Source organism: Haliaeetus leucocephalus, unplaced genomic scaffold (assembly GCF_000737465.1).
Source record: "Haliaeetus leucocephalus isolate CR32 unplaced genomic scaffold, Haliaeetus_leucocephalus-4.0 Scaffold167, whole genome shotgun sequence".
NCBI classification, from domain to species: domain Eukaryota; kingdom Metazoa; phylum Chordata; class Aves; order Accipitriformes; family Accipitridae; genus Haliaeetus; species Haliaeetus leucocephalus.
In genome coordinates, this window is record NW_010972603.1 from 119657 (window position 1) to 135502 (window position 15846).

A 15846-nucleotide genomic window follows, 5' to 3' on the forward strand; every position below is an offset into this window, starting at 1 on the left:
GATACATCCAAAGAATTATAGTCAATGGCTCAATGCCCAAATGGAGATCAGTAACCCTCAGGGGTCTGTATTGGGGCTGGTAGTGTTTGATATCGTTATTAATGACATAGTGGGATTGAGTGCACTCAGCAAGTTTGCAGATGACACCAAACTGAGTGGTGCAGTTGATACTCTAGACAGAAGGTATGCCATGTAGAGGGACCTTAACAGGCTTGAGGGGAAGGCCCATGTGAACCTCATGAAGGTCAACAAGACCAAGTGCAAGGTCCTGTGCCTGCGTTGGGCCAATGCCCAGTATCAAGACAGACTGGGGGATGAAGGGATTGAGAGCAGCCCTGTGGAGAAGGACTTGGGGGTACTGGTGGATGAAAAATTGGGCATGAGCCAGCAATGTGTGTTTGCAGCCCAGGAAGCCAGCTGTATCCTGGGTTGCATCAAAAGAAGTGTGGCCAGCAGGGTGAGGGAGGTGATTCTGCCCCTCTACTCTGCTTTCGTGAGACCCGCCCTGGAGCACCGTGTCCAGGTCTGGTATCCCCAGTGCAAGACAGACATGGACCTGTTAGAACAGGTCCAGAGGAGGGCCACAAAAATTATCAGAGGGCTGGCACACCTCTGCTATTGAAGACGGGCTGAGAGAGTTGGGGTTGTTCACCCTGAAGAAGTGAAAGCCTTAAGGAGACCTTACTGTAGCCTTTCAATATTTAAAGGGGACTTACAAGAAAGACAGAGAGAGGCTTCTTGCCATGGCCTATAGTAAAGGAGAAGGGGAAACAGTTTTAAACTGAATTAGGGTAGGTTTAGATGGGATACAAGGATGAAATTTTTCACAGTGTGGGTGGCGAGACCCTGTACAGGTTGCCCAGGGAAGTTGTGGATGCCCCATCATTGGAAGTGTTCAAGGTCAGGCTGGATGGGGTTTTGACCAACCTGGTCTAGTGAAAGATGTCCCTGCCCATGGCAGGAGAGTTGGACTAGATGATCTTTAAAGGTCCCTTCTAACCCAGACCATTCTCTGAGTCTGTGGTCTATTTCCATACAGAAGGTTTTTCTCTGTCTTTGAATCACAGTCTCATTTAGGTTGGAAGTGTATTCTTGAGATTCTCTAGTGCAACCCCCCTACTCAGGCAGGTTCAACTACTGTGGGTTTCCCAGGACTGTGTCCAGTTGAGGTTTGAATGTCTCCACAGATGAAGACTCTGAAATCTCTCTGGGTAATCTGTTCTAGTGTTTGAACACCCCCTCACTAAAAATATGTTTCCTCATGTTCAGAACAGATTTCCTGTTTTCTGATTTGTGCCCATTGCCTCTTGGTTCTGTCACTGAGCACCACTGAGAAAACTCTGGCTCCCTTTTCTTCATTCCCTGCCATGAGCTATTTCTACACATTGTAAAGATCCCATTTTGCACCAGGAGGTGCTCTTATGATCCCAGTATGAAAGGCACTCATTCTGTAAGGTATCATTTAAAATACTGTCTATTAGAGCTAACACTGTAAGGAGAGAATAGTATAGGCAGTCTTGCATCCCTTTAGACAGTGGGAGCCCCAGGTGGTGTAGCATTGAATGGGCCACTGATCCACATGCAGCATGTGGGGCAGTCCCTGCCTGTAGCAGAGATTCTCACATTTTGGTCATTCGAGCTATAACAGAACTTTCTTCCGAGGAAACAACTCTGCTCATTATTTCTACTGGCAAACAGAAAGGATGTCCACATGAGAACTTCTCGGAGCACTTGTAGATAAAGGCAAGGCCACGCAAGTGGCGTAGTCGCTGGTACCCCGTGGGAGCTGCCTGCGGGCTCTGTTGCCATGTGCTGCCTGAGTTCATCCTGCGGCCAAGGGAGTTTTGCCGCGCAACCCAGGCTTGGGCTCACTCCAGTTCGCTGTTGTGTGGATCCCTAACACTCTGAGGTACAACAGTCTTCCATTGAGGATCACTGCAGGTCCTCCATGGTCCAGAAAACCTGGTAATCTGATTTATTAGGTGTACTTCAAAGCCAGCGTGCTTGGCTTGGTTTTCTGTGAGCTTTAATGAGAAGTTATTTAATGAGTTGGTATATGCTTGTTTAGATATTTGCCTTTTTTATTTAGTAATAAACAATGCTTAGGACCTTACCACTAACATGAGGAGCAGTAATAGTGTTTGTGAGGTAATAAATAGATGAGGTGCTAACAGAGAAGTGGGAAAACAGTAAATATGGGTTAGACATGAAATATCCTACTTCTAACATTTTAGCTAAGTATTTATTAAATATGTCTGTGTAGCAAGGAGTTTATAATTATTGTTTATATGTCTTTAGGCTGTCACTCAGTATTTGTAGTGTTTGTCATCAACACTGAACAGATACTTTAACTGGCATTTGTTACTTTTTTTTTCAAGTAGTTGCCTGTAATATTTTAAACTACCACACAAGATGTAAAAGATGCAAATATGTGTCTTGTTAATAAGTAGAAAAATCAGTTCTTTTTCATGTACACTGAGGAGAAAAATTTTTTTTTTGATCTAGCAATAAGTTATTTCATATAGTAAAATTAAGTTTTCTTATATGATTTTGACTCAGGTAATTGTTAAAAACAGGGTGCTAGATATCATTTCCAGAGCTTGTGTGAAAATTTGCATAGTGCTATATTTACATACATACTGTCATGTTGTAGGCTTAATCTTCTGATAGAAATTTGCTATATGATCTATTCAATATTTTATTGTATAGAAAGTTTTTTAAACTCTGTTTTATAAACACTTGGATTTAAAACTTCCTGGCATGCTTTTGATTGAGCGATCTGAATATAATGCTTCTTCAGCTCCATTTCTGCTGAAATGTATCTTAATAGAAACTGTATCTTACATATTTGCACAGACTGACAATTCTTTTTTCCTTTTCTTTCCATAGGATAAGAAATGGATTCTTAATCATGAAGATGTCACACTGGGAGAATTACTGGGCAAAGTAAGTAATCAAGTGAGCTAAATAACATTTAAATAAGTATATATTAATCATTAAGCCTGTATATTTCCTGTTTGTCTTATCGTTTAAATTACTGTGGCATGCAATTTTTATATCAATTATTTTACTTTAATACACAAGACAGCATTGTGCTTTAAAAAAATGTAAATCACACTTACTGGTAAATTATATAACATGCGTGCTGAAAGTCTTTAACTAGCATTTTCTCTTTTGGAAGGCTTTTAAGCTAACTAGATTTCTATAAAGCATGATGTGGCTGGTTTACTTTGTGTGGCCTTACAAAAAGTGTTGCAAAATATAAATAAAAACATAAACATTTATATTTATGTATTTATATAAAATTATGTATAAAAATTTAATATAAGATTATTAAATCAGTGTTGAAACAAATGTTTGTTGCTTTTGTATGATTTACTGAATGTTAGGTAACTTCACAATCGTATATGTAATAAATTAATTCTTGTATAGTGTAGTTTATATCACAAATTCTGCTTAGGAGCTGTAAGTCTTAAAATCAGGTAAGCCCTGTACCTCACTTACATTTTTAGCACCTTTGAACCTACAAAAACAGTTGCAAGTGCCACTCTGGACACAATGTTCCAAAAGATTTCCCAAAACCAAAAAAATAGGCTTAAATTGGGAGGAGACAAATGAAAGCAATAGTTGCCTTCTTACTATGATACATACTAAAAGAACTGATAAACTGTTCAAGAAATGGTGGAATTAAATACTAACAGAAAATACTGTTACCCAGGATAAAATCTCTTTGGCAGCATAAGATGACAAAAAGTATTATCTACTGGTAGGCGGAGCTCTGTCTGCATAAAATACAGGTACTGTGACAGCTTCACATTCTTAAAGAGAATAGTATCAAGGGAGAAAAATAAAGATGTTTCAGACATTAAAAAAGCTCAGTCATGCTAAAAATAAATATGAATTAGCCTTGATGAGTCAAGACAGTTAAAGCAATCTGAAAATTTATTAATTTAGTAAACTGAATTGACAAGTGCATTGCATGTTTTTGGCACAAAGCATTTTTAACATTCAGTAAAGACAACTTAGTACTTAAAAGTGATTACAGAAGAATATGTTCTTTAAAAAATATAGGTTAAAAACTTTATTGGAACACAGTATAAATCTGTTATGCATCCAACTCTAAAAAGGTATAGTCAAACCAGAAAACGTAAGAGTGACAGGACCATCAGCATCCATATGACAAAATGTTAAATAAACTACAGCTGTTCACCATGGAAGTGAGGAATCTGAGGGTCTATAAAATCTTGAGTGGCCTGGAAAAGATGAGGAGGAAAATAATGAAAGCTTAATGCATAAAGGGATGCAAACTTTAGAAAAGAGAAGGATTTTCCTTCACCTCAGGAGTGAATGGTCTGTTTATTTACTCAGTATTAATTCTGTAATACCCCACAAAATGAAAGTTATATGAAAGGAACATATTATATTAAAGATCATGTCTCTAATAATAATTGAATATTTGAAATAAAGAAAATAAGCTTTTTCAATACTTAAATAGTCCTTAAGGTGGGTTCAGCTTTCACTGTTAAATACTTCTGACCAGAAGACTAGAGGAAAAGTGTGTTGGGAGTGACACAGCTTCTTACCTTTGGGTACCTCGTGCCATTTTAGATATTGGAGGTAGTGTCCTGGCTTTAGAAGTGCTCTTTTAGAAGGGCACATTGCTGGCAGAGATCCTATGCCTTGCTTGCCAGCTGTATTTTCCTTGCCCTAGGGTATGTAAAATAATACTGGAAACCTGTGTTTAGGCCTAAATTTCTTCCCTTGTTAGTAACAGCACATTACTATTTTCCATCTTTTTTCCCTTTTCTGTCTTCTTCCTTTGGCAATACTGTACTCAAATGCATGATGTAATGAAATCTTCATCATGCAGGAAAGAAAAGAAAACATTTCCAGCAGAGTTTGTTGGTTTTTGAAGTCATGTGCAGCCCCAGATACCAGGACACAGAAGTGGAATTCATATGGAAATTTATCAGACATAGATTTAAAACTGAGTTGTATTTATTCTTCAGAAAATACAAAACTTAACTAAAAGCATGGGATCTTCAATTTTCATTCTTTTTCTTCTCTTGGTTTTTTTCACTGACACCAGTGTTTTGTTATATACCCCACAATTTCCTTCTTCCTTTGATTTGTGTCCTAATTAATTTTTCTTTGTTTTTATTTAAGTAAAAAATACATCTGATGGAGATTATTCTATGGTCTTTATTATTTCAGTTTTCTTCTATGAAAGGTAAAAAAATAAACAACTTACCCTGGGGATGTGTTGTTGAAGACCTAAAAAATCTGATTGTATAAGGAGCTGCTTCCTAAAGTCTTGTCCAAATGTGAGGCCTTACATACTTGCCTTTATAGAGCAGCACTGAGCTTAGCTTTTAAAAATATCGCAGATCACATAACTTTTTCAGGGCAGACACGACCATACCTTTTTTTGCTGTGGTTTTAATTTATGATCAAAATTAATATTCAGTGTTTTCATTTTTCTTATTTTGCATATTTTCTTTATGTGAGAATGTTCATGTTATTTTGATGTGTTTTCTCCTAGTTTCAAAGATCATCTTTTGGTCTCTTACAGACTGCAAGTTCAAAGTTACTGATAAAATACAATAGTGTGAAAGAGTACAGGAGTAAGAATAATAAAAAAAAAGTACTACTATCAGTGTCTGTTGACTTTACTAAGAGCTTTTATGAGAAAATTATAATTACACAATTAATGGGTTTTTTTCTCTTTCAGCAAGGTTAAAGTAGAACTCATATGCTGTGTCCGTATATTAGATGTACTATGTCTGTGTGAACTACATTGTGTGAGGGGCAGATACTGGAAGAAAACCTCATTTAGCTTCATAAACACATTTCAAAGTTCTGTTCCAGTTACATTAGCTGTCTGCATTATTCTTCTGGGGATTTGTGAAGATTTTGTTTACTTAGAATATTTTTTTCCCCAATTTCAGGGTAATTTTGGTGAGGTGTATAAGGGAACATTAAAGGATAAAACTCCTGTTGCTGTAAAAACTTGTAAAGAAGATCTTCCTCAGGAACTGAAAATAAAATTCCTGTCAGAAGCCAGGTAGGTTCTCTAAATTTAATTGAAAGATATACTTGTGGGGTTTTTTTCAAGTTTTATTACTAGATGGATTTACAAAATCTGACCTTCAGAAAAATTCAAATAAGCAGTAGTCAAACTTTTTCCTTCTTTTCTCTCCCTCAGTACATTCCACAACTGTTGCCCTGGTAACTAAACATAGGCATTTTTAATGTGTGAATGCAATAGCATCTGCACTTGCTGAAACTACCTCTTTGTCAAAGCAAGCTATGCCTATGAAACACAACTTTGTTGTTGTAAGTGCTTCCATTTAGAACTTCTTCTGAGATGTGCCATGAGGATTGCTATAAGAAGACTGGAAGATGCTGTTAATTTAAATGTGATTATAGCAGTCATGAATCCTACCTTACATACATGACTAATAGAGCTGATCAAACGTGGCTAGGTTACTGTATAGACCCAGTTTAGTAATTTCCTCTTTGTAAGAAGAGTTCACTCCGATAGAGATATTTTATGCTGTATCAGGCAGCATGTGATTGCACACTTATTTTTCAAATTACAATCACGCCACAATATGCTACATATTCTGAATGTAGGCTGATGTAGATAGGTAGATTCTGAGACCTCAGGGTAGAGGGGTGTATTGAGATAATTTCACAGTTGTTTAAATTAACTTGCTGCCTCTTGCTAAGAAGCTTCATATGTTTTCATTTTCACTCCCAAACTAGTATGATCAATATGGAGAAGTAAAAGATTCTATCTACATTTAGAGAATGAAGATCAGCCACCATTATCTATTGAATAATTTTAAACAGCTTGTAACTTGGCAACTGCAGAGATGTTTCATTTGTTAAGCAGCCTGCCACTAATGGAGTAGTGTTAGTCTGGGGGAAAAAAAAAAAAGTGTTCTCACTAAATATGTATGTACCAGGTAGGTTAGTATTTTATTCTTGATCCTAGGAGAAAAAGGAGAAGGAGGAGATCCTTTAAGTCAGCAAATAGTAGAAGAAACATTTAAGTTACAATGTCTCTGTAGAATTCTTCCTTGCCCTTCATTTCACTTATAAATCATAGCATGCTGTTTTAGGCTGCAAATATTCTTATTAAAGTACTATGTAAGAAGATGTAAATGTTTTCATTTAATTCCCAAAATTAAAATTGCTGTCTTTATATTAATCTAAAACTTATTGTATTAATTAATCTCTTAAAGTAAAATTGGAATGAGTGTGCTTTTGAGAAGTGCAGCAGGGAAGTGTAGAGGCATGCTGTGCATGCTTTTTTGATGTAGCTCTGCTTCAGGTCCACCACTGAAATGCTGTTTAATTACAAAAGTTCTTGAGAAACTGCAGACCTGTCAGGGCATTTTTCAGTTATATAAGCAAATGTTATGTAGGCAAATGGTAACATTACGGTAAGAATAATATAGTGTTCAATCTTGTTTTATTAGTTAATTGGTATGCCCTTCGTTTCAAACAGAATTATGATTGATCTGTTACATTGATTTTTTTTCTTTATGATAACAGTAATGACATGTTCCATTAAAATAACAGGTTTAAGATATTTTCATACAATATTTAATCAGTTTGTAAATAAAGTTTATTAATATAATAAACTTACTGTGTGTTTTGCAGAATACTCAAACAGTATGATCATCCTAATATTGTAAAACTTATAGGAGTTTGCACGCAACGACAACCTATTTATATTGTTATGGAACTTGTTCCAGGTAATTTTTTTCCTTTTTTTTGCAGCAAGCTTTCATAAGTATTGTTTCCATAATGTAAAATGTATTGTTTTCTATTTGTCTTTATCTGTATTCTTATGACTGATCTCAAAAGTCACCTGTGTTGTGAATCTTTGGAAATATTAGGTTCTGCTAGCTTTGGAATGGAGTGAGCTCCACAAATCTGTTGTGAGTTTTTCTGTAGCCATTCAAGACAATAGAATTTGCTGAACTTAGCTCTATCTTCATTTACCTCCTGACAAGATATTACATGGTATGTCCTTTAACAACAGAGTTATATAGTGATGTTAAGATGCTTGTATTTAAAGTAATTTCACACCTGGGTAATGTTTCAGTTTTAATAACTCAGATTTTAGTCATCTTTGGTAATATAAGAGTTTTTTTCTTTACCAAAATATATCATTTAGTTTATGGGTTGCTATTAATTTATTTTTGGAATCTTGAACTGATGTTATTCATCAATGGCTGGAGAGAATTTCAGATTGTTGGGATGATATCAGCTTTTGGGCAATTTTACCTTTTTGTTGGTTTTGTCAGCAGCTGGAAAATGGGGGGTTTGGTAGCCTCCAGTACTGCTTAATATGCAACAGTGTATTTGTTTTATATACCACTGGATTTGTCTTCAAAATTATACAGCAAGCTTTTTTAAGAGCTGTTTCATTCATGACGACTTAGATTGTTTGTAGTTCTTGAGTACTGGCTTTAGTACAAGAGCACTGATGAAATCTTTGACCTATTGGAATTTTCTGCCTTTATTCAATTAGATTATATTAGATTATTTTATTTGTACGTATGATTAACTTCATTAAAATGGAGGCTAAAAGCAGTGTCCTGGGTTTTAAGGCATACTTTGGTAATCAGCTTCTCCAGACATCTCTGAAGATAAAAATAAATCCTGATCTTTTAACACCTTTATCATTCTGGTTCAGGGTTTTCAGAGCCTAGGACAAGTTGTTGAAACATACTAATACAATTCAGGGAGGAATTAGTGAGAACCTTTCTCTGATTCTCATACCTATTTTGCAGTCTGAGTCTATCCAAAAATTCTTCTGTCTCCTGGCTTTAAATTTGCAAGAAACTTCTTAATTCTTATCCTGTTTTGCTGCTCGGTAAATCCTCTGGCTAGCACCCTCATAAACACTGTACTGTGATCAAGCCATCACATTTTTCCGTATTCTTTTACACCTTGGCTGACACACCATAAGACTGACCAAATCAGCTAGAAATGATGAGGATGCCAACTCTGAAGAAGTTGGCAGAGGAAAGACAAAACACTTACTTAGATCAGTGCAGAGAAGCTGTGATTCTGATGTTACTGGTTTTCTGTTTTCTAATGGCAAGTTTGGATGAGATTACCTAAAATAATAATTAGTGGTCTGATTTGATATTTAATGCTGCTGTTTGAAGAGTGGAGTAGTGGTAGGCTTGTTGACTTGCACTCAACACTTAACTTTCTCAGTACCTGCTTTGTCTGTGTTTTGTCTTAAATGGGTTCATGCTTGAAGGTGTTTAAGCAGTTTAACTCTGACATTCTTTTTAATAACTAAAAATGACATGTTTTAGCTTAGAATTGTATTCTGTAAATGTATGGCTGACAGGTTTTTCCCTGAGGAAAAAATTAGAAACATCTCCATAAAACATGGAATTTCTCCTGTGTTTTCTGAGTTCTGTTTAATGTTTGAACTTTTTCTACTGGTTTTGTATCCCAAATACGTGTAGGCTGTACACTTGCTATGTCTTTTGAGACCGCTATGGTGTGGCTCAGTAGCAGCTAGTTCTGCTTTTCATTCCAGGTTCAGATTTCAATTCAGATTCTTAATTTGTTCAGGTATTAAAAATGTATTTTGAAACTTAGCACTTTATGTGGAGAGGTGCTACTCTGTTAGTGATTCTGTCATAAACTGTCTCTGCAGAGAAATCTTTTTCCTCTGTTGCAAATGTAAATGGGATTAAAAACTATGCATCTGGATAAAGTAATCAGTGCAAACAATAGAGAAGGTGGCAGATGCATATTTAAGCATCTGTGCATCTATTGTTACATGGAAAAATAACCCAGATGTTGCCAAGAGATAACAGGGAAATAAAGCAAGTTGTCAGAGACAATTATCCTTGGTAGGTAGATCCCTCTTCTTGGTGTGTGTGTTAACATAACAAGTGACACATGTTCTAAAGTAAGAATCACACTGATAAAGAAATTTCAAGATGGGTGATGTAGCAAGGATTAACTGAAATAATAAATAAGGTAGCAGAGCATGTTGCAGATTCATAGGCAAAGTGAAAAGGTAGATGAGAAATTATATATGTTAATGAAAAAGAACTGTCATTTACTTTCTATTCACTTATTTGCTGTTGGTCATACTGCTCTCACTGTCTATGTCCACCCAGTGTCAATCCATCATAGATTACTCCAGTACAGAAAGACTTGATTATCTTTTTCACAATTCACCACCTGTCAAAAAATAAGGGAAACATCTTAATGTAATGCATATCTGTATGATATAAATCCTCTTTAAGAGATGCATATGTGGAAAAATACATCCTATCTCCCTGCCATTGGCTGGGGTGTGAGGGGCCCAGCCTCTTCTCTTCTCAGTCTTGTCCTGCAGGTCTTTCTGCAGGAACCTCTACAGGTGGGAAGGGGAGGAACATCCTGTAAGCAGAATGTGGCATCTTTTTCTAGAGTTAGTTGGGACAAGGTTACTCTAGTCCTTCTAGCTTCTTGGACAACATCTAATGAGAAAAACAGTCCTTTAAACTGAGAAAGGAGAAGGCTTGAAAAGACAGAACTTGTCTTAAATGTGTTCATGCTTGAACACAAAAACTTACAGTTTTTGTTACTGTAACCGTATTTTTATGATGATACCATTGATGATGATGAACTTAGGATGCTTTATCCACCAGATTGAAAAAATAGGAGTAAGAGTCTTAATGATTTTTAAAAATCAAGCTGCGCATGATTCTTATATTTTAACAAAGATGTGTTTTACAGTTGTCTAATGTCATGGTTTATCCCCAGCCAGCAACTAAGCACCACGCAGCCGCTCACTCACTCCCCCCCCATCCAGTGGGATGGGGGAGAAAATCAGGAAAAGAAGTAAAACTCCTGGGTTGAGATAAGAATGATTTAATAGAACAGAAGAGAAGAAACTAATAATGATAATGATAACACTAATAAAATGACAACAGTAGTAATAAAAGGATTGAAATGTACAAATGATGCGCAGGGCAATTGCTCCCCCCCCCCCGACCGACCCCCAGCCAGTCCCCGAGCGGTGAATCCCTCCCCCCCCACTTCCCAGTTCCTAAACTAGATGGGACGTCACATGGTATGGAATACACCGTTGGCCAGTTTGAGTCAGGTGCCCTGGCTGGGCATGAGAAGCTGAAAAATCCTTGACTATAGTCTAAACACTACTGAGCAACAACTGAAAACATCAGTGTTATCAACATTCTTCACATACTGAACTCAAAACATAGCACTGTACCAGCTACTAGGAAGACAGTTAACTACATCCCAGCTGAAACCAGGACATCTAACAAAATATGCCCAATGACCATCACAACATAAGCTTCTTTCTTGCATTTTAAAGAACGTTTATCAGGCAACTTGCATTTTAATATAGTAAAAAAGCTACTGGAATATTTTCTAAAGAGCTGAGTGCTCCTGTTTTCCAGGTAAGCAACTGGTACTATTGCCCAAGACATATAATAAATAATTTCTCTGAATACAGAGGAGCTTATTTTGCCAATTGTTTATTCTTTGTGACACACATACCACAAATAAAAATCTCAGTAAGTTGTGGTGGCTACCTCCTAATAAGAAACCCCAATCAGTATTCTAAAGAGCATTATTTGGGAGGTGTGTGCTTCTGTTTTGTGTAAGACAGTATTTATTTATTGTATAATTTAGATTTATTATTGCTTTCTAAAAGCTATTATTCTAATTGATAAAAAACATACTAATTAAAATATTCTCTGTCATATATTAACAGAAGCTAAAATGCATGCAGCAACAATATCCTTCATATATACTTGGAAAGTTACATGTATAGAAGGGATGTGACATAAAACTGCCATTCAGGAATTTAGAATCAGAGTTACCAAAAAATAAAATTAATGATTTTTGAAATCCTAAGCAAATTGTTCTGCCTCTGCTCCCCTCAACTTCCCCAAATTGCTAAGATAGCCATTGAAATTGAGTCAATGAGTCCTTAATTTTTTTTCTTATAAATATTTAATATATTTGAAAGTTAACAGAGTTCTATAGAAAAATCTTACTTGCAGGCTTAAGTTATGCTAGCTAGCTGCTGTGAAAAAGCAATTTAGCAAAGCAAGGGGTTTCAAAATGTTGATTTGTGATTGCATAATGGATAAATTTGTAATAAACTTTAAAGCACTCTTGCAAATAATTCATTTTATTCTTTTTAACCTAAATGACATTGAAATATTAACTAAAAATAACTAGTGCCCAGATCCTTACAAGGACCCAATGCTGAAGTTACTGTGTGGCTTCTCAACTACCACGTAATAAAAATTAACCTGAATTTTACAGTGGCAAAGTTTTTTGTCTGTGAATTCTTTAGTAGACTAGGAACACAGAAAATAACTCTCTTTGGAAATGATCTTTGTTACAACATTTTGTTAATGGAGAACTTCTCATAGAGATTTCCTCTTCTTGTTTGGTAGTTATGACTTTTTCTCTCTGACAACTGTAGTTACCAGTTTGAAAATACTAAGACTGCTAGAAAGATAGAAAATTTGAGAAGCGCAATACCCATGCATTTATATGCTCATTTTTTGCATGCATTTTGTGTTCCTGATAGAAATTGGACTTCTGTTTCTTTTTTGCTGTACGCTTACCTTTGCTCATATTTTCTGATTTCATATTGCTAGCTTCTACTCTTCACATTCTATTAGGACTCTTTATTTAGGATGGGCCTGAACAATGTATATGCGCATGCCTTCTGCACTCACGTGGTAAGTCAGATGTGCTGCTTTCTAGGTACAGACCCTCAAGTAATCTCAGCTCCCTAGGCACGTGGTGTGATGTCTTGAGCCAGAGAGCACATGGTATGACATCCAGAATTAGTGTAATTTCTTGTAGAGTTCTCTGCACAGTGAGCCACACCATCTAATTTGTTGAGCATTTGCTGATCTTCTGCATAGCATATGCACAGTAAGTAGGATGCATCCAGTGGAAGACTGTGTTCTAATAGTAAGCTGTTATTCAGATAAGGAGCCTGTAAACTTGGTTTATGACCCCGGGCTTTACCTTAGAGCAATACTTTGAGAGAATGCAGCGTGTAAAGTCTCCCTGCTGATTCTGACTCCAGTGAGGCTACTGAATAAAGAAAAAGAGTATTTGACTGCCAGTTTCTTCTTCTGTCTCCACTGCCCAGGAGCAGATTTCAGATGCTGTGTTAGCACATAGCTGATAAGAACTCCATGCCAAAAAGGCATGTTTTATTTTACAATACAGTGAAGTAAATCTTGCTGTAATTGCAGTACCATGCAGTGAGTTTTAAATCCTGCATTGAAGGAATAGAAATTATTCAGATCAGCTCCAGGAGAAGCAGAGTACAACTCTCAAGCAGATGTATACTGCCCAAGTACTTTCAAAAGTTCTGCTTAGAAAAATTATAATATTGGAACCTGTTAGTATTATGAAGAACTCTGATAATCATATAGGTTGCTATTCTTCCTTTTTTTTGTACTACTTCTTTATATTGAAATTTTGGCTAAGATGGTTTGATAAGGTTTGTTGCAAAGGTGGTATTTGATGGAGTTGTTTTTTCTGGTATCTTCTGATCTAAAAACATGAATACTGCATTATTTCATAGTGTAATACAGTAACTTTTTAATAATCTGTTGTGATACATTTAGAGTATTCAGGTTATCCTAAGAAAGACAGAAGAAGTTCAAGTGAGAATTGCTAATGAATTGCAGGAAAAGAAACCCCGTATGTTGTGATTTGAAAAATGCTTGATGTTAGTATAGAGCCATGAGTTTGTATTGTCATATGGACTTGACCAACCTGATTGAAAAGTAGTGTGGTAAAGGTGGGATGCTGGTCTTAAAATTGTTTGGTGAGGGTTGCTGCATATTCGAGACTGTGAATGCAGTCCTTCACTACAGGAATTTGGTAAAGCAGATAAGCCTTTGTCAGGGATGGTTGCCAAAATGAGGAACAGCAGAACTTTGTGTAAAAGTATGGTTTGTAGTACAGTGTAAGGAAGCATGTAACTTTCTGTGATGCCACATCAATCTAAAAAACTGAGCATTTTACTCTCTTTTCTGGGTTATTTTGTTCATTTTTCTTTGCTCTGTGCCTGTTTTCCCAGTGGTTTTTTTGTGCTTTATCCTGTGTTGTTGACCTTAAAGCTGAAGAAAGGGAGGTAATTATGAGGAGCTGCTTTGGTATTCAGAACAGGAAAAGAACAATTTGCTGGTGTCTCTTAAGGCCACACAGGGCATAAAGGAGTTTTCATAACAGTTCATTTTTAGCAAATTTAGATGATGATCAGAGAGACTGCCTGGAACACTGCTAGCATTATCTGTAAGCTGGCCAGAGTCCAGACTGATAACCTGAGACAAATGGATGCTGGATTTTGATAGGGTGTAGAGAAGATTATCAGGAAAATGGTGAAGGGCTTGACAAAAACTGCTTCCTGTTCTTTTCTCCTTTCGGAGTGAACTCAGCATCTTTTCATGGAAAAAGACAGGAAAAGAAGAAACTAGAATACCCTTCTCTTTTGCCCTTCCTCACTATATCTTTCTGGTCCCAACTTCTCTCTTAGTGATCATGGAACTTATTATCATATTTCTACTTGGAGAATAAGGGATTTTAATTCACTGAAACACTCCAGATCACTTAACTGTGTTTTCAGCTGCTCTTAATTTATCATGCAGTCTCCCATGTAGTCAAAAACAAATTGCGGGAGTCCCTTTAAACTTTGAATGTTTTTTTTCTCTTGCTAGGTTTAGGGGAGAAAACAAATCAAAATCAAATGTAATCTGTAAGATGCAGAAAGCAATCCCAAGCCACAAAATTCTTTCTTCTTCTTTATGTTCATTTCAATCAACTCGAATTTTAGCTTGCCCTGAAAGGAGAATTTAATCTAGAGATAGGAACTTGGCATGTTCATGAACTGTGTGTTCTATAGTGGGGCGTTTTGTGTAATCCTGTGGTGCAGATACCACTTCATGCAACTATTTCAGCAGTTTATCTTGTAGAACCTTCAAAGGTACCTGTGTCTCTCCAGCAAAAAGAGTCTGCACAGGTTGTCAAGATAAACACCATCATCACGCCTGCACCAGCTCTCTCGGGAAGGATTTGTCCAATTGACAGTAGATGCAAAAATCTGTAGATGTTCCAATGATTGATTCAAGGTAGTAGAAGGAAACTTGCAGTCACATTTTTTGTGACCTAATCCTTTTAGCTGTTGGACTGTTTATTCACAAGCTGATAGCCTACTTTCTGTTTCAGGTTTTTATATATTTAAACATTTTTATAATCAACATAGTTAAAATTACATCTCCAGAAATATTTTGAAATAATTTTCTTTTTGCTAAGTCAGGCATTCAAAAATAAGCAATTAGAGAATCTGGCTTATCTGTTGAGTCTTAATTTAGCTTCCTCTAGCATATATGTTATGATAATATAATAAATTATGAGGATATTACATATTAAAATATTATGAAAACTAGGTCTCCTTTCATACAGTTCTGAACAGTTTCCCAGGAGTTGTTTCTTGTTTCCAAATCCATTCTGTGGCCATAGACCTTATTTAGTCTATTCTATCAGTGATCTGTTCTGAGTGTGGTTCCCACACCCCCTCCCCAGTGGGCATTTCTGGACATTTTTTATTCTAATACTAAATTTGATAATGGATACATGGTTGCAAAAAAAGCAACTCCCTACTTAACTGGACACAGAGTTTGTGTTCCTCGTTTTATTTAGGCTTATGCTGACATACATTAGAGTAGATTTGCTGAAGACTTGCAGCTGGAAACAGGTTGAGCTACGCTTGTACATATAAGCAGCTATGAAAACATCCAGTAA

The 15846-nt window shown here is 36.3% G+C and overlaps 1 protein-coding gene across 3 annotated transcripts in view; it reads left to right on the forward strand.

The window, feature by feature from the left end:
- FER (fer (fps/fes related) tyrosine kinase) overlaps window positions 1–15846 on the forward strand; it is a 189185-nt gene that overhangs the window by 118666 nt on the left and 54673 nt on the right. For all 3 annotated transcript variants that reach the window (XM_010563446.1, XM_010563445.1, XM_010563447.1), the window contains 3 exons: window positions 2890–2946; window positions 5949–6064; window positions 7672–7766. In XM_010563446.1, the coding sequence (XP_010561748.1) occupies window positions 2890–2946; window positions 5949–6064; window positions 7672–7766 (268 nt within the window). The remainder of the gene's footprint in view (window positions 1–2889; window positions 2947–5948; window positions 6065–7671; window positions 7767–15846) is intronic.